This window comes from Enhydra lutris, unplaced genomic scaffold (genome assembly GCF_002288905.1).
Source record: "Enhydra lutris kenyoni isolate GAN:26980312 unplaced genomic scaffold, ASM228890v2 scaffoldscaffold44, whole genome shotgun sequence".
Lineage (NCBI taxonomy): Eukaryota > Metazoa > Chordata > Mammalia > Carnivora > Mustelidae > Enhydra > Enhydra lutris.
The window spans coordinates 14,045,647-14,068,876 of NW_019154128.1; the positions used below are offsets into that span (position 1 = coordinate 14,045,647).

Below are 23,230 nucleotides of genomic sequence, written 5' to 3' on the forward strand. Positions count from 1 at the left end.
TTGTGCTTTCTCAAAGTCTATCAGTCATGTTGCAAACTTTAATTCCAAAGACAGAGAATGAGGTATAATTTATTTACGAGGCACCAACAGCATTTCCAAAATTATCCTGTTCTTTATTATGTAACAGGATGTTTTCTCTATTTGTTTTTCTTACTCTATATTTATTCTGAAACCCAAAATGATGGAAGCAAGAAAAAATGATGTGAACAAAATGGGAGGGGAGGAGGGGACTAGAAAGCTACTTAGAAATTACTACCATACACCAACAACAGCTGAAATTAAACTGAAAAACCACAATGTTGAGAGTCTAAAATCCCAGAAAAAGTTCTTAGGATTGTTGCTGGATAGGTAACGATTCCAAGAACTAAAACATGTTCCCTATATTTTGTCAGCTTCGTGGGAGGCTGGAAAATTAAGTGGGCAGAAAAAAAATGATCTAACCCGAGATTAAGATAAAGAGCATGCAAAAGATATAATTAAGGAAAATTTTAAAAACAGGAGACAGAATTTTAAATACAAGTCTAAACAGTCAAATAGCTGATGGGAACTGTGGTGAGTCAATGTGCTCCTCCTACCTAAACCAATTCAATTTTCATGAGTGCAAAAGTGCCTTTTCTTCATTTCTTTGATGAAATCAGATAATCTCGTATTCCCCATGCTTTGATAGAACCTAACTGATGTCTGACCTCTGGCTCATCTTATCCAAAGCAGCCAAAGTCACACTGGTCCCAGAAAAGCCTCATGTTTTCAAAGGTAATTATACTTTCTCTGATACTGTTTTAAGGGAGACTAATTCAATATTAAAATGTCTAAAGGATTTTTTTAACCAGAAGTCTGACAGAGAGAGATAAAGAACATCACCGAGACTGAATAGGCCACACTTATTTTTTTTCAGATTATAAAAATTCTTTGCTTAGACACTAAGAGAAAGGAAGAAAGAAGAGGAAAGAGAAGGAGAGGGGGTGGGGAGGGAAAAATAATTCAAAGATCTTGGGGATCAAAATTTCAAACATCCAAACTAAGATTAATACACAGATAAGTACATATAATATTGAGAGGTATAATTAGAGCAAATTTTTAAATGGAGAATAATCTTCTTTTGGCTGAATTCAGAAGTTCTGAATTTCAAGATAAGACAACCTGCTTAAAGACACTAGATTCTTTCACTGAAACATCGGAAATACCCTAAAATCCATTTGACCATGCTGAGAAATACCACGTGCCAGGATTATTTTATTAAATCTCTTTCAAAAGCTGTGTACCTAATTAAACTTGGCATTTGATAAAACATCGGTTGGGGGCAGGGGAGCCGGTCCAAATTCCTCAGGACAACAGTGCATACCAGCAAATGTAAATTATTTTCAAAGGCTCTACAAGACACATGACTTTGACATGCAGACACAAGAGCATGATCTAAACCAGAGGTCAGCAAACTATTCCTTTGATAGTCTGGATAGCAAATATTTCAGTTTGTGGGCTTCATGGTCTGGGTCACAACTATTCAACTCTATGCGTACAGTGCAAAAGCAGACATGGACAATACCTAAGTAATGTGCATGGCTGTGTTCCAAAGAAACTACATTTATGGACAGTGAAATCTGATTTCATGTCTTTTGACTTTTTTTCAACCTAGTAAAATGTAAAAACATTTCTTAGCTCATGGGCCATACAAAAACAAGCTATGGGTCAAAGCTGGCACATTGGCCATAGTTTGCCAACCCCTGATCTAGGCAATTAAATCAGGCAGAGAGGGGTATTTAAACTGTTTCACAAAATATCAGGCATTACCAGAGAAAATCAGAGTCAGTTAGGGTTAGGAGGGGACCTTCATTATCTATACACAGAAAGCTATCTAAAGGCAGTTTCTACTGAAATAATTCAAGAAGGGGGAAAGGGTTCTAACAAAGAAAATTAAGTTTCTGACTCTACTGACAGATCAGTAAGCTCTGAGGAAAAGCAGATTTCTAGGGCACTGTCCTATAGCCCATGAGCTCTTGATGTGGGAAACTGTAATTTTACAGGATTTTATACAGGAAGAAAAGAAGCAGCAATTTAACAATCAAGTCAAGGGAAAGAACAGCAACAAGATGATTATAATCAGAGCATAGGGAACTAACTGTAAGCTCTACACAGGCTACACATCCAGAATTCAGGGACAAGGTCATAAAATGGTGACCTCTGAAATTGAAGCCAGTAAGTATCATCAAATAATGAAATTAGCTGTGTGCAAACGTGACCTACCTGAAGAGATGGTTTGTAAGCCTGTTGCTAATGAGAGGACTCCTCCAAAATCTCATCAGACACTAAAAAACAAATAATCTGAGATAAACTGAGCGCTAATTAATCATATCAATCTGTGGCAATGTCATAACAGAAGGATGGAGGTCCACATGGAGAAAGACAAGCCAAAGATAAGACTCTGTCGGTGTTTCTCTGTAGGACTGGGCAGGTGATGGTGTGCCCCAGCCTACTCTGTGGGCCCATCTTGCTTTGAGGAAGCAAGCTGCCTTGTTGAAGGAGGGTGCCTCCAGGGCAGACTGTCCACTCACCACCCACTTCTGGAACAGAACAGCTTCCCAGACTCTCTTACTGATAACTGATGCTCTGGCCAGGCCACCCCAGTGTCTCATCTGCCTTACAGGTTATTTTTCTTCTTATAAATTAAGAATCAGATATTCATATGCATTAAGTCTCCGATGACTTTGGTAAGTATGAAGAGCCCTTAAAAACCTCCTGATCATGACCATGGGTGAACAGGTAAAAAGAATTTCATGCAGTTCTCCCACGCAGTTTCAGAAATTGCAAACTGACGGCAAGGCAACTGGTAACACCACAAAGGGACACATAACGGTGTGAGGCCACCTTGTTCTGCCACCACTAGCTGGTCCCTCTTTGAGAGATGTGCCCTTCAAGAGAGGGTACATAGCCAAGAACACTGAGATCTGGGAGTCAGACAGCTTGCTTTGAACAAATTCCTGCTCCATCACTTGCTAAACTAAGGTTTCTTAACCTCCCCAAACTCAGCTTCTTCATCTTACAAAACAGAGAGGAAGAAAGGATGTAACTCAGAGAGTTATTGTGAGGATTAAAAGAAAAAATGCATATGAAGCGTGTGGCACAGTGCCTGGCACCTAGAAAGCACTCAACAAATGGTAGTTCTTTTTTGGTACTAGCACTGTCACAATTTTTTATTATTATTAACTGCTACAATGGCAGGAAACCATTTTTGCTGCATTCACTGACACCAGGATTACTCTAGTAGTTGATCCTCACTCACAGCAGAAGTTTCCCTCTTTAGCTGAAACTCTGGAAAGCATTTCCCCTTCTTAGGGCACAACAGCAATTCCAACTCAAGACCCCCAAACAACTTCTTCACAAGCTCTTGACCCAGCTGCAGAACTGCTCCTCCTTCCATAGCTACTACCTTATTCACACAAGCAGACCTGCTCAATCTCATTCCCTGCTTCTGACCAGACTCAGAAACGAGGCCAACTGCCTCAAACCTTCCTATACTTCTTTATATCTAATTACCTCTTCCATTATTATAAAACAAGAGCTCTCCAAAAGTATGGCAAGTTTATCACCTACACACTCCTGATGTGAAGATTTTAACATTCCCTTATGCACAACAGATAGAGAGAGAGAGAGAGAGCCATCAGGGAAATGCAAATTAAAGCCACAATCAGAAGTCACTCTGCATCCACTAGAATGGTAATAATTTAAAAAGAGGCAGACAATAACAAGTGTTGGCAAAGATGTGGAAAAACTGGAACTCTCATACACTGCTACTGGGAATGTAGAATGGCGAAGCCCTTACAGAAAGCAACTGGAAATTCCTCAAAAGTTAAAGTTACCATATGACCCAGCAATTCCACTCCTAGGTATATATGCAAGAGAACTGAAAACACATGTCCACAAAAAAATTAGTACATGAATATTCATAGCAACATTATCCAAAATAGCCGAAGAGTGTTAGCAACCCCAATATCCATTAATGGATGAATGGATACACAAAATGTGGTATATCCACACAATGGAATTTCAGTAATAAAAGGGAATGAAGTACTGACTCATGCTACAGCATGAATGAACTTTGAAAACATTATGCTAGGTGAAAAAAAGCCAGACACAAAAGGCCACATATTTTTATGATTCCATTTAAATGAAATGTCCAGAATAAGTTAATTTAGAGAGATAGAAAGTAGACTGGTGGTTGTCAGGGGATGAAGGGGTTGGCAGGAAATGAGAAGTGACTGATAATGGGTACGGAGTTTCTTTTGTGGAGGACAAAAATGCTCATTAAATTGATTGTGGTGGTGCATATACTAAAAACCACTGACTGTACACATTAAACAGGTGAATTGCATGGTATGTAAAGTTTATCTTCATGGAGTTGCTATGCAGTAAGTAAAAGATAAATAAATGTATGCTAAAGCAACAATGACAAATACACCAGAGAGGAGAGGAGTGGAGTCCCCTGGGTCAATAGGAAACATGGGAATAAAATCAGCCAACAAAGTCATGAAAACTTCCTCAAAACCCACAGACTGCAAATCTATTTTTAAAAGCCACTCAAATCAAACATCTGTTAGCTTTCCAAGGGACTCCAAAACATTTTCATTACTCTAGTTATAGACTATATAAACACAGTATCTTACAAATGTACTCTTATTTAATGGCTTGTTTGTTTGTAGTCTGAGTAACTCTGATAGCACAGCCTGGAGTATATAAGATACAGAACTAGTCATACCTATCATATTTAATTCATTTACTTATTCAATAAACATTTATTATATGCCTACTATGTGCCAGGCAGTGTCCTAGGTGTCAGGGATGCAAAGATGGCTGAGACACAAGCCCTCCTCTCAAGCACCTCACTGCATCCTGGGCTGAGAGTTATAACAGGGTTAAGGAAACATTCTGACTCCTATGGCTGCAAATGAAATAAACTCCTAACAGACGTGTTTCAATGAAGATGATGATACAAAATATTTACAATGCAATGACCATTAACCCTATAGTGACCAGTCCTCCTGAGCAGCGGCCTACCTGTTGACATGCTCCTCCCAGTCCTCTGGTGGAGGAGGGGCATCTGCATCGGTCCTGGCGAAGATGACATGCCGTTCACACTCATTCATCACGCTGCGTGCCTTCTGATTGTCATAGAGCGGCACAGGGGTTGATGTGACTGTCTCCACATCTATTGGGACGTCTGATTCACTGTAAACAGGTGAGGAAATAGGACCAGGCCACACGTACTTCACACAACACAGGTGTTTAACGATCATCTAGTTGCCAAAAAATGACTCTTTAATATAATCAGCTTGAAAGTATGCACAAGCACATTATACCCACAAGAAAATTATGATCCAAAGTCATCTTTCCCACACTTGTCTAGATCTCTGCCCTCTGACATGCTGTTATGTGCCGGGGGAATACAAAGTCATTTTAAAATGTGTCCATAGGGGCGCCTGGGTGGCTCAGTGGATTGGGCCTCTGCCTTCGGCTCGGGTCATGATCTCGGGGTCCTGGGATCGAGCCCCATGTCGGGCTCTCTGCTCAGCAGGAAGCCTGCTTCCTCCCCTCTCTCTGCCTGCCTCTCTGCCTACTTGTGATCTCTCTCTCTCTCTCTCTGTTGAATAAATAAATAATATCTTTAAAAATAAAAAAAAATAAAATGTGTCCATATAAAAAATGACAGCTATTTTTCTTCAAAAATAAAAATATTCCATAAGAAAACAGCTGACTGCCTACATGTACTTTCCAATACAGTAACTATAAGCCACATGCAACTGCTAGAATTCATAAAAATTAAGCAGAATTAAAAATTCAGCTACATTTTAAGTGCTCAACAGACATGTGGCTAGCAGCTACCATATTAGACAGCACAGATACAGTGCATTTTTCCTATTGCAAAGAGTTCTGTTGGGACAGTGCTAGTTTTAAATTATTCACACAAACTTTCCCTTTCATTAGCAAGTCAACTGGTAGCTAATTATATGCTATAAAAGCCTATGATTGTCTAAGACAGATCACCTGGAATGTAGACACCTTAGTTATTTAACTCACTGTATAAGAAGCCTAGAACAGAAACAAACAGAAATGGATATGTGATGGATCTTTCATATTTTAAAATGTTATTAATGAAATCCTACTGCCATAAGGGTTCTTCACTGCACCAAATTACTCAAAATACTATGCCAATCAAAATGGTCTACTGGCTGTCTATCAAACATTGCTTTAACTTTTTGACCCCGATGATGATCTTATTGCATCTATTCCTAATGGCTGGAATAATTACATCATTATGAAATGAATTGAAATATGTGCGGCTAGATTTGGTGGTGGGTGAAAGAGCTAATTATCTTCTCTGGACCAGACACTGGGCTCAGCATTTGGACTTACCTGCCTAAAATAGAACGCCAGATTTCACCATTCCTAACCTATCCCCTACCGCCCCATCCCCAGTCTTCCTCAACCCATGGTACCACTAAACTACTCAAGCCAATAATCTGACTCATCCTAATTTCACCTTTTCCCTTTAACCCTGGCCTGTGTTTCCAATTCATCACAGAAGGTGCCAATAATCTGACTCATCCTAATTTCACCTTTCCCTTTAACCCTGGCCTGTGTTTCCAATTCATCACAGAAGGTGCCGTTGGCTCTACCTATGAAATATATCTCAAGGTCATCCTTTTTCTTCATCTGTACTATTCCCGCCTCTACTCAACCTATCATGATCTCTAGCCCCCACCACTATAATGGTCTCCTAGCAGGTCTTCTATTTCCACTCCTGAACTCTATCTATTCAACAGAAATTCAAAGTGATCTTTTAAAAATATAAACTCAATCTCTAGTTTAAAATCCTTCAATGACTTCTAACCACTCTTAGTTAGCATCAAATTCCTACATAAGGCAGCCTCCACCAACTTCTTCCCTAGCTCCCACTACCACCCTCACTACAATAATATTCCTGACACAATGACCTACAGAGAGTCCCTAGAACATGCTAATCCCCACTTTTAGGATTTATATGTGACAATGTATAAAAGGAAATGATTCTCTAAGTGCTGAAATGAGCAAGTCCACAGAATCTCACTAAGAAAATACCGTAAGATCTGAACACAGGAGTTTCAAAGTTAACAAGAAGTTGGGGCACCTGGGTGGCTCAGTAGGTTGTGGCCTCTGCCTTCAGCTCGGGTCATGATCCTGGAGTCCTGGGATCAGCCAGCTTTAGGCTCTCTACTCAGCAGGGAGCCTGCTTCCCTTCCTCTTTCCCTGCCTGCCTCTCTGCCTACCTGTGATCTCTGTCAAATAAATAAATAAAATATTAAAAAAAAAAAAAAAAAGTTAGCAAGAAGCTTTAAAGGAGCCCTTAGGAGTTATGCCCCAGGCCAGAGGCATCAAGATTGTCCTTAAAAGTCACAGATCCCCACCCTGTTACAACTAAAACATCCAACAAAATGCTGCCCTCACTGGGAAAGGAAATAAAACCCCCTATTATATTCATGTTTAAACACACATCATGGTACCTCTAGCTCATTAAGGCTCAATGAGAGATGTAAAGAAGCAAAATACAAGATCTCTATTCAACAAACCTAAAACCTGTCCTAGAGGAAAGATTAGACATTTGATTAGATTAAAACAAACAAACAAAATCTCTTCCCTCCCTAAAAAAAGTTTACAAAATTAAGGGTATGATTTGATCAAAATAGAATATATCAACCAATCCTGATACAAAATTAGCATACCTTAAAGCTCAAAAGAACTACTAAACAAGTTTATTTAGGCCAAATGTAATTGTATCACATATTACATAGTAAGTTTATAAAAAAATTCCTTCCCCTATAATGTAGGCCAGTTGAAAATACAATTAGACCTAGGAATGGTTTACATCAACCCGTGGGTGACAAACTAAGAGAGAAAGCAAGGTAGAATATGTCTTGCACTATGCTTCTAAACGTCACTGCGTGAAGCCAGGAAAAGGAAATCACATTACCTCAAATCATCGCCAGTGTTGGAGCAAGCCAGAGCACCAGAGTAAAGGAAATGAGTCTAATGCTGAGAATCAATTTTTAAAAATCAACTCTTCTTTTTTCATCACCAGCTAAAGAATCCTCTTTCCACACAAGTCCTATTAACTATGTGGAACATGTTGTCTGCTTTCCTAACTTGTTAGATGTCTTGAATGCAGATGTCAACATATAGCCGGGATAACCTCACATTGCTTAACAGAGATGCCGAAAGTAAATATCCCAGGCCCCCATACAATCTCCCTCAATAAAATCCTTTCTAATCCCCACACTTGATTACTGTCCAGTTAGAGGGCAAGGGCAACCCTTAGGAGAGAAGCCCAAACTCACATGGTACTTTCGTGTTGCCTCCGGGGAGTAACAAAGAGCATGCGTGTGGGGCGAGCACTACTGGCATCTGGGTGGGCACTCCATGGCTTGGCATAGCTATGATCCAGAAAAACCAGGTCCAGCTCCCGCTCGTGCACTGAAAGCTGAAAGAGCAGCGAGGTGCCCATGCGCCGCGCTGAAGTCTGGAAGTCCCTCTCCCCACCCCGGTGGGCCATGTCAGTAGAGGGCCAGCAAGTCAGAGAATGGATATCTGCATGTTAGTCACCTGCAGTAAAAAGTTTCGGTTTAAGTCAATTCAGAGATTCTTAATTTCTTCCAACCTAGAATAATATCTAATACGCTTCTTACTTTTGTGACGTTCTATCATTCATAATTGAGTATCCATTACACCGCAGACCCTTGCCCACCATAGGAAGGGCTCCTGAGATCCCACACACCCCCAAAAAAGGCTACTGACACCAAAGGATCCTCCTCCATACTCAAGCCCTACAAAAGTTGTTTCCTGGACAGCTGATTGATTCCACTGTTCTTCACAAAGGCCTCACATGGACACATACAAAACTTGCCTAGCCAGCACCACAAATTCCTATACAGGCAAGGAAGGGTTTTGGCAAACAGCAATGACAAACATTCATTCTTCCAAAGCTAAAGGGGTCCCTCGCTCCATTGCTTCACACCATTCCCTAAGAGCGGGAGTACCCCAGTAACAGGAAAACGTGGGCCTCTGGGAAGCCCGTCAAGACTCTTCCCTTATGTTAAAAGTTTTGCAACTACTTCTTAATACTCTGGAGTCCTTCAAATATCCAAATGAGAGCTCCAGCCCAAAGGCTGCAGCAAAATGCTGTTCCAGGAAGCCCCCTCTCCCCGCCACAAGGTGGGCAGTCCCCGCAAACTGCCCCGTCCTCCACGTACCCCTCTGGGGGTCTCGCCACTGAGCCTCCCAACGCCCATCTAGTAGCAGGGCTTATAATTCGCACTGTACGGACTGAGGCGCCAGCTCAGGGGGAGATGAAGTGACTCGGCCAAGGTCACCGAGAGTTCGTGACGAGGAGAAGCCGCCTCGCACCCGGCTCCCGCCCGCATCACGGGCCCGGGCCCGGGCCCGACCGGGCTCCCGCGTCACGGCGGCCCAGGTCCGTCCCCGGCCCAACGCGCCCGTCCGACCCCAGTTGCCCTGGTCCCGGACTCCAGCCCCGGTTCCCCGCATGCCCCGGGAGTCCTGAATCCCTCCCCGAGACCCCCGCTCGCCCCGACCCGGGCCACGACCCGTCGAACCCGCCATCCCGCTGGGGCCGGCCTTCCCTCACCCTCAATCGCCCGACCGCGCGCTCGGCCCGGGCCGGATCCCTGCGCGCGTGCGCGTTACCGCCTCCACGCCCGGTGCCCCGCAAAACGCGGAAGCGGATTATCTCCTGTGGAGGGAGGTGAGCGGCAAAACCCGGAAAGGGTGTGGCTGCGACCACAAAGGCAGGAGGAGGAGCGACAGGAGGCGCGTGGGTGGGTCTCCCGCGTAGAAAGTCAGCATTAGGTCCGGAGTTGAGACCACCGTCCTGCTGCTGAGGAGTTTAAGGAGGCAGCGCAGCTCAAGGTAGAGATCAGACTTGGCGGGTTGGAGTCTCAGCTCCAACCCATAACTCCACGGCTTTATGACCCCAGCGAGATCTCAGCGTCACCCTTCATCTCTAAACGTGCCAATACTTCACCCGGCAGCTGAGAGAATGAAATGGATAATTCTGGGACCTGATAGGAGCACGAATAGATCTCAGGATGGTCATTACCATGAGGGACCCCCAGAGTGTCCTACAAGAAGAAAGATGTACCACAAAGGGACTGAGTTGCTGTCATGAAGGGGAAGTCACCTAAGGTTGGTCTCTGAAGGGATTGGAAAGGTTAGTAAGGACCCAGATAGGGATAGCCAATAGGCCAAGTACAACCCAACACCATTTTCTTTGGTCTACCCACTGCTTTCTTAAAATTTTAATTACAAACTTTTTTTTTTTTTTTTTTGAGAGAGAGAGCACGCGCTCATACAAGCGAGCGCGGGGGGGTGGGCAGAGGGAGAGGGACAGAATTTTTTTTTTTAACTAACATATAATGTATTATTAGCCCCAGGGGTACAGATCCGTGAATCCTCAGTCTTACACATTTCACAGCACTCACCATATCACATATCCTCCCCAATGTCCATCACCCAACCACCCTATCCCTACTCCTCCACCCCCCAGCAACTCTCAGTTTGTTTCCTGAGATTAAGAGTCTCTCGTGGTTTGTCTCCCTCCAATCCCATCTTGTTTCATTTTTTCCCTCCATACCCCACAAAGTCCCCGCCCTGCCTCTCAAATTCCTCATGTCATAGAGCTCATATGATAATTGTATTTCTCTGATTGACTTATTTCACTCAGCATAATACCCTCTAGTTCCATCCACGTGGTTGCAAATGGCAAGATTTCATTTCTTTTGATGGCTGCATAGTATTCCATTGTATATGTGTGTATTCCATGTATATGTGTGTGTATGTATATGTATATATGTGTGTGTGTGTGTGTGTATACATACACACACATATATATATACCACTTCTTCTTTATCCATTCTTCTGTTGATGGACATCTAAGTTCTTTCCATAGTTTGGCTATTGTGGACATTGCTGCTAAAAACATTCCAGTGCACATGCCCCTTTGGATCACTACATTTGTATCTTTAGGGTAAATACCCTGTAGTGCGATTGCTGGGTTGTAGGGTAGCTCTATTTTCAACTTTTTGAGCAATCGCCATAGTGTTTTCCAGAGTGGCTGTACCAGCTTGCATTCCCACCAACAGTGTAGGAGGGTTCCCCTTTCTCTGCATCCTTACCAGCACCTGTTGTTTCCTGACTTGTTAATTTTAGCCATTCTGACTGGTGTGAGGTGGTATCTCATTGTGGTTTTGATTTGTATTTCCCTGATGCCGAGTGATGTGGAGCACTTTTTCTTGTGTCTGTTGGCCATCTGGATGTCTTCTTTGCAGAAATGTCTGTTCATGTCCTCTGCCCATTTCTTGATTGGATTCTTTGTTCTTTGGGTGTTGAGTTTGATAAATTCTTTATAGATTTTGGACGCTAGCCCTTTATCTGATATGTCCTTTGCAATTATCTCCTCCCATTCCATCAGTTGTCTTTTGGTTCCTTTGCTGTGGAAAAGTTTTTGATCTTGATGAAGTCTCAATAGTTCATTTTTGCCCTTGCTTCCCTTGCCTTTGGTGGTGTTTCTAGGAAGAAGTTGCTGCGGCTGAGGTTGAAAAGTTTGCTGCCTGTGTTCTCCTCAAGGATTTTGATGGATTCCTATCTCACATTGAGTTCTTTCATCCATTTTGAGTCCATTTTTGTATGTAATATAAGGAAATTGTCCAGTTTCATTCTTCTGCATGTGGCTGTCCAATTTTCCCAACACCATTTGTTGAAGAGATTATCTTTTTTCCATTGGACATTCTTTCCTACTTTGTCAAAGATTAGTTGACCATAGAGTTGAGGCTCCATTTCTGGGCTCTCTATTCTGTTCCATTGATCTATGTGTCTGTTTCTGTGCCAGTACCATACTGTCTTGATGATGACAGCTTTGTAATAGAGCCTGAAGTCTGAAATTGTGATGCCACCAAGTTTCGTTTTCTTTTTCAACATTCCTCTGGCTATTCAGGGTCTTTTCTGATTCCATATAGATTTTAGGATTATTTGTAGGGAGAGAGAATCTTAAGCAGACTCACAGCTGGGCACAGAGCCCAGGCAGGGCTTGATCTCAAGACCCTGAGGGCGTGACCTGAGCCAAAATCAAGAGTTGGGTACTTAACAGACTGAGCCATCAAGGTTCCCCTAATTGCAAACATTTTTTTTAAAGATTTTATTTATTTATTTATTTATTTGTCAGAGAGAGAGAGAAAGAGCATGTGCACAAGCAGGCAGAGTGGCAGGCAGAGGTGGAGAGAGAGGCAGGCTCCCAGTCGAGCAAGGAGCCCAATCCAGGACTGAATTCCAGGACCCTGGGATCATGACCTGAGCCCAAGGCAGTGGCCTAACCGACTGAGCCACCCAGGAATCCCTGCAAACATTTTTAAGCTAGGGTGATTTCATGTAAAAACCCAGATTTCTGGACGCTCTTAAGTAGTTGGAGGCTGTGGCAGCGTATGACTTCCAGCGTGGTAGGCATGGGGGCTGCCTATCCCCTTACTCTGGCCACCTTCACTAGGCATCCTTGGCCCCCCTGGCATTTGATTCATTACCCAGCCCTATATCACAAACACGCACACACACCCCACCCCCTGGCTAGATGTAACCATAGGTGTTCCTGGGGTGGAAAACAAAATCAAGAGTCAAGTCCAGTCATTCTAGGGTGATTAGTCAATTGGTTCAACTCATTTTGGTTGCCTCTCAGGGCAGGAGTGAGACAACTGAAATAATGCTGATAGAAGTAGGTGCAGAGACTAGCCCAAAGAAACAAACACAATACTTCAGAGGGCCTGTGCAATGCAACACAGAGCCCCCCGGTGCCCAGAAGAAAGATGGGAGGTTGGGGTGTGGGGAGGCAGGAGAGAGAAAGGAGGTAAACTGTGACCATTTCACAATTCTGGACTGCTTCCTACAGGACAGTGAGCCTTTTCTATAGCAGAGATGTCAAACCCTTAGTGCTTGCTTTGCAGGGGTTTTTCCAGTGCCTTGGCAGATGTGATTAATCAATCACAGTCCACTGACCCCAGATGCAACTTCAAAATCATTTTCTCCACACAGGACTCCACCAATTGATTAGATTTGGCCATCTCCTCTCTAAAATACCTTTCCTTCCTCTGATATCCTGGAGGTACACCTGGTATTCATTCATTCACAAATATTTCTTCAATTCCTACTATGTGATAAATACTGTCCTAGGTCCTGAGGATACAGCACTGATGAGGCTCGCTTCTTTTTGATCTATGTAAATAATTGTTTAATTTATAATTGTGAAAATAAGGGCTGGCATTTAGAGAATGCCAAACAAGTTCTAAATGACATAAATGACCTACTTCATTTAACCCTCTGAATGGCTTTACATGGTAGGTTTTATTATATCCAGAGAGGTAAGGTATTTTGCCCAAGGTTACATAGCTAGTAAGTATCAAAGGCAGAACTGGAAACCAGTCTGGCTCGAGAACCTAGGCATTTGACTGCTCACAACTCTACTCCCCACTATACCTACTGTGATTAGTTAAACGGCGAGTTGATGAGCATACAGAACAGTGAGCCAGCTTTGGCTTAGGTGATGGAGTAGATGTGCCTGTGAAGGTGACATTTGAAACTAAAACCAAGAGGAGAAAGAAGTAACATGGTAGACCCTGGGAGAGAAGATCTCTAGGAGAAGGAATTGGTGGGGGGGGGGGAATGTTCTGAGAGACAGAAGGGAGCTTGATAACATTAAAAGAAAAAAAAGTGGAAATAGTGTAATTAGGAAACAGTGGGTCAGCAAGTTGAAAGAAATGAAGTTGAGAAAGAGACATAAGCCAGAGCCTGTAGGGCCCTAGATGTCCCAGTAAGAATTTTGGTACTGACCATAGATTGCTTATTTTAACTTTCCTGTATTTGGTAAAGAGTGGATCCTCAAAGTCAGGGGCATTAACCTTCTTTGTATCCTTCAGAGAACATAGCCCAGGATATAGGGGGTAGTTTCTGTATTGACTGATTGATGACTTATGGATTGGTTGACTGATAGCAGGACACCAAGGCAAGAGACATGGTTCAAGATGAAAAATAAATCTTTACCACTTCACATCCACTAGGATGGCTAAAAACTCAGTGGTGACACCAAAAACATGGTAAGAGACCCTGGCTGGCTCAGTCAGAAGAGCATGCGACTCTTGATCTTGGGATTGTAAGTTGAGCCCCATGTTGGGTTAGAGATTACTAAAAAAATAAAGAAATAAACCTTAAAAAAAAACAACAGGTATACCACAGAGCTACTGAAGGATGACGGAAGACTTGGTCAGACTTCCAAGATATGCAAGCAAATGAAAAAGCAAAGCATATCTTAACTTAGAGGAAAACACAAAGTTATAGAAAAAAGGATATGGGGGCACCCAGGTGGCTCAGTTGGTTAAACATCCGACTCTTGGTTTCAGCTCACATTGTGATCTCATGGGTGGTGAGATGGAGCCCCAGGTTGGGCTCCATGCTCAATGAGGAATCCACTTGAAGATTCTCTCCCTCTGCCCCTCCCCACATTCACACATGTTTGCTTTCGCTCTCTCTCTCTAAAATAAATAAATTAGAGAGAGAGAGAGAGAGAAAGGATATGGAATTAGAGTATAGTTGACCCTTGAAAAACACGGGGGTTAGGAACGTCAACCACCCCACTTTGCACAGTCAGAAAATCCATGTATAACTTTTGACTTCCCCCAAAACTTAACTACTAAGAGTCTACTGTTGACCAGAAGCCTTACCAATAACATAAATGGTCAATTAACCCTTACTTTGTATATGTGTTATATAACTATAGTCTAACAATAAAGTAAACTAGAGAAAAGAAGGTGTTAAAAAAAATCACAGGATTGGGACACCTGGGTGGCTCAGTTAGTTAAGCATCTGCCTTCAGCTCAGGTCATGATCTCAGGGTCCTGGGATAGAGTCCTGCTTCAGGCTCCCTGCTCGGTGGGGAGTCTGCTTCTCCCTTTCCCTCTGTTCCTCCTGCCCCGCTCATGCTCTCTTGTGCACGCTTTCTCTCTCCCAAATAAATAAATCTTTAAAAAAGAAAAGAAAATAATGAAGAGAAAATAAGTTTACAGTACTGCACTGTATTTATTGAAAAAATCTACATATAGGTGGACCCATGCAGTTCACACCCATGTTGTTCACAATGGAAAAATTATACAATTAAACTGACTTTAAGAATGGCAGCCTGGGGGCGCCTGGGTGGCTTAGTGGGTTAAGCTTCTGCCTTCCGCTCAGGTCATGATCTCAGGGTCCTGGGATTGAGCCCCACATCGGGCTCTCTGCTCAGAGGGGAGCCTGCATCCCCCTTTCTCTCTGCCTGCCTCTCTGCCTACTGGTGATCTCTTTCTCTCTGTCAAATAAACAAATAAAATCTTAAAAAAAAAAAAAAAAAAAGGAGTGGCAGCCTGGAGCACAGCAAAAAGTTGGAGTGTTTTAATTCCATTCCCAACTCTGGTTGTGTCTTGTTTCTTTAAACTGATCACTGTTACCACAAAGTTTGAAAGCTGCTTATGATGTGAATAGCAAAATTCTTGTATACTGTGGCTTAAGAGTACCTATCTCAGTGTGCCTGGGTGGCTCAGTTCTTGATTTCAGCTCAGGTCCTGATTCAGGGCTGTGAGATCAAGCCCTACAACAGGCTCCATAGCATGGAGTCTGCTTATGATTCTCTCTCTCTCTGTCCCTCTACCTCCACTCTCTCTCTCTCTCTCTCTCTCTCTCTCTCTCTTAAAATATAAAGGAAAAAGAATACCTGTCTCTCAGAGGAAAGTGTTATAATGTTAAAGAAAAGTGCCAAATACACTGTGCGTACCTACAGTTTAATCTTTGAATGTATGTTGTTTGATCAGCTCCCTTCTGTGTGATGGTACCATGCATAGAGTCAAATCCTTGTGATGTTTTGTGTGGCTACAGACTTTGGCAACATGTAAAAAAATGTGTAAAGCAAGTTTGTATTGTTAGGGTCCGTGATCAAAGGAATGAGACTGATATAAAGCGAAAATCAAACAAAGCTTTATTTCACGCCAAGCATCAAAAATCAAACTGACCGGTCAGAGCAGTCTCTTACGAAAAGACGACGATGATGATTCCAACAAGGTCACTCCCAAGAAGGCCGCTCCGGACGAGGCTGCTCCGCAGATGAGGCTGCTCCCCGGTTGGAACTGCTCCCAAGAAGAGGCCACTCCCAAGAAGGCCGCTGCTGGTGAGGTCACTCCCCGGGCAGGGCCGCTCCCAAGAAGAGGCGATGACGACAGCGATGATGACAGGGAGGACAACACCGATGACACAGATTCTGCTCCCCAAGACGCCACTCTGACAAGGCTGCTCTGGCGAGGCTGCTCCCCAGACAAGGCTGCTCTGGCGAGGCCGCTCTGGAGGAAGCCTCTTCCCTGACGATGCTGCTTCCGCAGGGCCATTCACCGAGGAGGCCTTTTCCCTGACGAAGCCGCTCCCCGGAATGACACAGCTCCGGCGAGGCAGCGGCTCAGGGTTCCCGGCGAGGTTGCTGCCGTCTAGGCTGTTCCCCGCGGCGCCGCTGCCGAGGGTCGCAGTGTGTGGGTGGGGCTGCTGGCATCGGGGCCGCCGGTGGCTCGGGACCGCTGGCGGCTCGGGTCCGCTTGCGTTGGGACTGCCGGTGGCCCGGGCCGCCGGCGGCACTTATAGCTCTTACAAGAGCTGTTACAGCTCTTCTTCTTCTCCTGCCGACTCTTCTCTCTGCTGCTCCCACCGACTCTTCTGCTGCTGCTGCTCCCCCGACTCTTCTCCTGCTTCTTCTTCCTTCTTCTTCTTCTGACAGCTCTCCTTCTTCTCCTTTTTGCCAGCCTCGCAGACCAACCTTTATGGGGGTGGTTGAGCCCCGCCCCTACACAGGTAGCCAATTGAATCCTAATTCACCCAGTGGATATACCCACGCCACACCGATTGGACGTCTTCACCCGGCCTGCCCCGCCCCTACTTCCAGGGTCCATAAGCTAGTTCCTCTGGGAGGGGCAGGCCCTTACAGTATGATTGAGGAATCAGATTTATTGAATTTTATTATTGAAAGTTGAAATTTGACATGTATGAACAAGAACAATACTCTTTTCATGGGGGGAAAAAAAGAAACCCCTGTTGCTCAGAGGTCAACTGTATATTCCTTGATCTGCAGTGAAACAATATACTTCATCATCATAATGAAAAGACTGAGTGTAGTTTTAGTCCCCAGATGAGGGGTAATTGTATTGGGAGAAGAAGATGCGGCAAAGGCAGAGTGTGAGAAAGCTAAACTCCCCATGTGCATAATAAACAGCAGTAGCAATGTCTGAAAGTGATGAATTGGGAATTTGGAGAGAGAGAGAATCTGGGGGGCAGGAAGGAGTGAGGGACGGGGTAAGAGCTGACTTAAGAGCCAGTGTCTCAAGTTGCAAATTTCAAGGGATGCTGTTTAGAAACACTGAGGTTAATACCAGAAGAAATGACCCAGAATGAGGAGTGCCTGCCACATGTATCCCAGCATTTATTCTCTCTCTCTGGCACATATCCCGGGCCAAGCTTCTGCTCTTTTTCTATTTATTCTCCCATCAGTGCTTTGTAAGAATTCATAATTTCCCTCTGCCCCTGTTCCTTCCTTAGCACATCACTCTTACCGTTTTTCATTCTTCTCTATTTGGGAGGGGATAAATGATATCTTCTTGCATTTCTTTGATTATGTTTTTTAAGATTTTATTTATTTATTTAACAGAGAGAGACAGCCAAAGAGGGAACACAAGGAGGGGGAGTGGGAGAGCGAGAAGCAGGCTCTTCGCTGAGCAGAGAGCCCCAATGTGGGGCTCAATCCCAGGACCCTGGAACTATGACCTGAGCCAAAGGCAGATGCTTAACAACTGAGCCACCCAGGCGCCCCCATTTTTTTATTAATGGGCTTGATTTTTTTTAATCTCTCTCTTTCTCTCTCTCTTTTTTAAAAGATTTTATTTATTTATTTGACAAACAGAGATCACAAGTAGGCGGAAAGGCAGGCAGAGAGAGTGGCGGTGGGGGTGGGGGGCGGAGCAGGCTCCCCGCTGAGCAGAGAGCCCGCCGTGGAGCTCGATCCAATGACCCTGAGATCTTGACCTGAGCCAAAGGCAGAGGCTTTAACCCACTGAGCCACCCAGATGCCCCTCTCTAACTTTTTTTTTCTTTTTTTTGTTTTGAATCCATTTTGGCAAAGTGATAAATGGTATCTCACTAAATTTCTTTGATTATTAAAGAAACTGATTTTTTTTTTGTTTGTCCATTTGAGCATTCACCTGTTATAAACTTTCCCTCATCTTCCTTGGGAGTATTAATCTTTTCCTTTCTAAATTATAAAAGCTCATGTTTGGGGCACCTTGCTGGCTCAGTCAGTGGAACATGCAACTCTTGATCTCGGGGTTGTGAATTCGAGCCCCGCGTTGGATATAGAGATTACTTTAAAAAAATAAAATCTTAGGGGAGCCTGTGTGGCACAGTTGGTTGAGTGTCCAACTCTTGGTTTCAGCTCAGGTCATGATCTCAGGGTCGTGGGACTGAGACTGGTGTCAGGCTCTGTGCTAAGCTTACAGACAGCTTGAGACTCTCTCTTCCTCTCCCTCTGCCCCTCCTTCCCAAAAAAGATAGATAGATAGATGATAGATAAAAGCTTTTAAAATTTCTATTTAAAAAAATTCTCACTTTAAAAATGCTAATATTCTGGACATTAGGTATGTGGTATATGTTCCTTACTTTGGTATTATCTTTAAAGGTATATTTTTCTGCACAGAAATTTTAAATATTCTGCAGTCAAATCTATCAGCCGTTCCCTTTCCAGAGTTTGCCTTTTATGTCATAATGCTTAGTTTGGAAAATCATGAACAAAAGCAAAAACTTTGTGTTGTGTTTAGATTTTGAGAAAAACTGTCAGAAAGAGCATTTTCTTGTATATCTGCCGCACCAGAAAGCAACTATAGCACCAAGATCCCAAGACGGCTTTTTGCTCTTTAAAGACCATGTTTCTTTTAGAAGGCATAAAAAGTGGAGCACCTAGGTGGCTCAGTCAGTTAAGCGTCTACCTTCAGCTAAGGTCATAATCCTGGGATCCTGGGTTCAGGCCCTGCATCAGACCTTGGACTGGGCTCCCTGCTCAGTGGGGAGTCTGCTTCTCTCCCTGCCCCTCACTCTGCTTGTGCTCTCACTCTCTCTCCCTCTCAAATAAATAAAATCTTAAAAAAAAAAAAAAGGCATAGTAAGCTTACTGTTCTGTTGTTTCATTAACTAATATACATTTTTAAAACATCCACTAATCTTCCTGCTATTGGATAAGATGTAATTTATACAATATTCAAAACTGAAGCAAAACAAAAAACAAAAACAAAAACAAACCCTTAGTGTAGATGAAACAAAAACAAGTGACCCAGCTCCATCCCCCTGATGAGGGGCCTTGAGAGCTATCAAGATGCCACAGCAAAATTGTATTGACCTTGAAATTTTTTTTAAACCTTAAAATTAGGGCACCTGGGTGGCTCAGCAGTTAAGCAGCTGCCTTCGGCTCAGGTCATGATCCCAGGTTCTGGGATCGAGGCCCACATCCGGCTCCCTGCTCTGCGGGAAGCCTGCTTCTCCCTCTCCTACTCCCCCTGCTTGTGTTCCCTCTCTGTGTGTCTCTCTGTCAAATAAATAAAATCTTTAAAAAAAAAAGACATTAAACCTTAAAATTAGCTGGCATAAAAGCTCGTTAATTAAAAATTCATTTCCCTTTGTTAAAGACAGACTCATATTTGGACTTAGGCTTCCTTTAGGAAAAAGGAGGCCTGGGGGGCCTGGGGAGCTCAGTGGTATTAGTGTCCAACTCTGGGTTGGACATGAGATCGAGCCCTGTGTCAGGCTCCATGCTCAGCATGAAGTCTGCTTAAGACTCTCTCTCTCCCCCTCTGCCCCAAACCCCTGCTCTCTCTCTCTCTCACGTAAATAAATAAATCTTAAAAAAAAAAAAAAAAAGGAGGCCTACATGTTTGCTTATACATTAGGAAGGGCTTTTCCTGAATTGTCCTTGAAATGGTCTTTGATTTCCTTATTCCTTTCCTCACATCACCTCACCTCTCTTATTTTTTTATCTAAATTGTGGGACTTTGGCATGATTCACTCCAGATAACTTGCTTATTTATATAAAGAGGAAAGACTACCCTTATACCTGATCGTGAGATCAGAGGGACAGTGAGAATAAGAAAGAGAAAGAAAGAGGAAACGCAAAGCAGCCAAATTATTTTGTTTGTACAGGCCTGGTCACCTCAAGCCACTTGCTTCATACTCCTGACTTTCTCCTGTCATTCTCCTCCTTTCCTTTCCAGAACCAAGAACCAGCCACCTTTGTGACATCACTTCTACCGCTAAGCAACAGGTCTAGGGTTCTCCTCACTCTGTGAGCCCTAGGAGAACGTTAACCCAAGGTGCTCCAAGAAGGAGGCTCTGCTGCAGAGGGAAATAGGGGGGAGGACAGGCATGCTGCGGCTGGTCGTGGATTCAGCTACGATTAACCCGCCCCTCAGCCCCCCACCCAGACCCTGTGTGACCGCCTACTTCCGAGGTGAGAGCCAGACTCCGGGATGGGAGAGACGAGCCCCAAGAAGCAACATGCATTCGGTGAAAAAATAGACTTCCTGGGGCCTAAAAGATGCCCTGTATGACAGAAAGGCAGGGTAGATATCATCCAGTTCTTTTGAAACTTAGCTTTATTGCCATTATTTCTCCTATGAGGACATCTCTGCTTCTCATTTTTTCCAGGGGAATGGCTACGGGAAAAAGAGAAGATAAATACTTTCCGAGCTGCTTCTGTGAACTAGGGCTGTGCCACACGTTGAGGTTTAAAAAAAAGAAAGAAAAAGTACCTGCTTCACAGGCTTGATGTGAGGATTTTAAAAAAGATAATGTATGTATAGTTCTTATATAACCTCCTATAGTAACTGTTGGTTCCTAAGTGACCTTTACAGCCATCAAAGTCTTTTCATGAACATAGAATTTTTGCTCCTCACAACAATCCCATGAGGCAAATGAGGCAAAATTTATTGTCTCCATTTTTTATAGGTAAGGGAAAAAATGTCCAAGGAGGTTGGCGGGGGCGGGGGGTGGTGAAAGGATTTAGGAGAAAACACGAAAAGAAATCAAGGGTGTCTCCAGAACACAGAGCTGGGAGTGGGAATGGAGGAAGGGTAAGAAAATTGACAGTCTGCTGGTGGCAAGCAGAGGGAGGTGGATAATGGCGAATGAGGTTTCCCAGCATGTGCGGAGACTGAGAAAATTGGGGCCGAGAGAAAGAAGGCACAGTTGTTTCTGTAAAAGATATGGAGTAAAGAATGAAGTTCCTTAATTTTTTTCTGTACTCACTGAGTGTGACAACACCCCCTGGAGAATGGACATTTGGGACTCTAGGCTCACAGAGCAATCCATATGTGTTTATGTCCCCAGATTTAGAGAGGCACAGTGGACGTTCCATGTGTCTGCCGTGAGCCAGGGAACAGGCTGAGTCTGAGACTTCTTTCCTACCATCCCATGGATGTGATCTTTCTCCTCCTAGAAATACCTCTTACAAAGATGCCTAAGTCCCTGACTCTTGGGTTTGCCCAGAGATTTACCTATAAATTCTTATAATTGAATATATTTTTTATTCCCTTTTCACCTTTCCGAACCCCTTTTCCCTCATATACCATCCACTACTCTGCACCCCTCCTGACTTCCTCACAGGTGCATGCTTGCACACACTCTGTCTCTCCCTCTTCCACATTCTTTCCTTGAGAAGAATCTCTAAGTAGTTGAGCAATTTAGAGGTTCTTTGCAGGGCTATTTTGTGAAAGATATTTGTGGATGAGGAACTTACAACCCATTAGAGATGTTTTGGCATGTCTTAGGATCCACTAGGCTTTGTGCTCTGGTAACAAATAAATCTTGAGATCTCAATGCCTTAACACAGTGAAAGTTTACTTCCTACACCAAATCCTGCATCAGGGGGGCAGTCATCTCAGGTGGCTCCCCCAAGCAGTGGTTTAGGGACCAACTGCTCACTGCTCGTGGCTGCAAAGTCATCCTGGCACCACTCTGCCCACAGATGGTGAGGATGGTTGTGTGGAGCAGGGAGAGGAAAAGCGTCATGGGAGATTTTTAGGAGCTAGTTGTGGCAGTGGTGAAAATCACTCCCACGTTGCATTGGCCAGAGCGAGTCTCCAGGTACCACCTGGCTGCAATATGGCTAGGAACTACATTCCAGGGAAGAAAATGAAGTGAACGCATTATCTATCATGTCAGATGATGTTACCCTTACAAAAAGTGAAAATTCTGAAATCCCCAGAGTAAGAATCCATGTCATACCACATCTGTGAACATGGACTTAAAGTGTTCCTGGAGTCCTCCCTCTCTTTACCACACTTAAACCTAGACTTTGAAATATTTCCTACCACCAGTGACAGCCCCTTGGTATCTTTGCAGATATAAAGAGGAGAACTCATGAAGCAGAAGGGAATAATCCCATATGGAATGAGGTAAAACCCATCAGGACAAACGCAAAAGAAGCAATGACTACCCCAAGAGTGAGGTTGGGTCCTGGCCATGCTCAGAATTCTAGAGAGAGGCCAGGGAGTGGCATAAGCTTTCCTCAAGGGTGTCTGGGCCTGAGAGTAGCCCCCGAGCTATATGGCTATGCGGGCCTGAGGGCCCATAGCTGTTCTTGGCCCTTCTCCTCTATTCTGGGGATGGACCATGATAGGGCCCATCTTGTCCAACCTGGTGGTCCTGATGTTCCCAGAAACCTGAAGTAGGGACAGGTCTCTCTTGAGGGAGGTTCTCCAGTTCAAGAGAAACACAGCCCGTTCCCTGCATCTTTCCTTATTTTCTGGAAGGTTGGGAAGGGGAAGGTGGAGGATGGATGCTGACCTCTCTGTGCCTCCCACAGACCCTGATCTGGTACCTCTGGGACTGCCCCCTACAAAATGACTCTTTTCTGCAAATCATCCTTCGGGACGTGGGCGCAGCAAAGAAAGACAGGTGAGGCAGAGAAAGGCAGGAGGTTGTCTCTCTCACCAAAGCTACAGCACTTGCTGCAATTCCTGGCTCGAATCCATAACTTACTCGGGTGGCATGGACAAGAATCCACTCTAGCCAGCTAATGGGACCAAAAAAAAAAAGTGCCGGGGGG

General features: G+C 43.9%; 2 protein-coding genes across 4 annotated transcripts in view; one reads left to right on the forward strand and one right to left on the reverse strand.

Moving 5' to 3' along the window:
- The window catches only part of LOC111155842 (KAT8 regulatory NSL complex subunit 3), a 42,136-nt gene extending 32,682 nt beyond the window's left edge, over positions 1–9,454 (reverse strand). Inside the window, exons 1-2 of one of the 3 annotated variants that reach the window (XM_022516264.1) lie at positions 8,364–9,454; positions 5,050–5,220 (exon numbers count right to left, since the gene is read on the reverse strand). In XM_022516264.1, the coding sequence (XP_022371972.1) occupies positions 5,050–5,220; positions 8,364–8,578 (386 nt within the window). In that variant the 5' untranslated portion in view covers positions 8,579–9,454. The remainder of the gene's footprint in view (positions 1–5,049; positions 5,221–8,363) is intronic. The other 2 variants (XM_022516262.1, XM_022516265.1) reach the window with 2 other exon arrangements.
- Positions 9,455–20,547: 11,093 nt separating this feature from the next.
- The window catches only part of LOC111155854 (fer-1 like family member 5), a 54,522-nt gene continuing 51,839 nt past the window's right edge, over positions 20,548–23,230 (forward strand). Inside the window, exons 1-3 of the mRNA XM_022516273.1 lie at positions 20,548–20,632; positions 22,525–22,577; positions 22,988–23,079. Coding sequence (XP_022371981.1) covers positions 20,548–20,632; positions 22,525–22,577; positions 22,988–23,079 — 230 coding nt within the window. The remainder of the gene's footprint in view (positions 20,633–22,524; positions 22,578–22,987; positions 23,080–23,230) is intronic.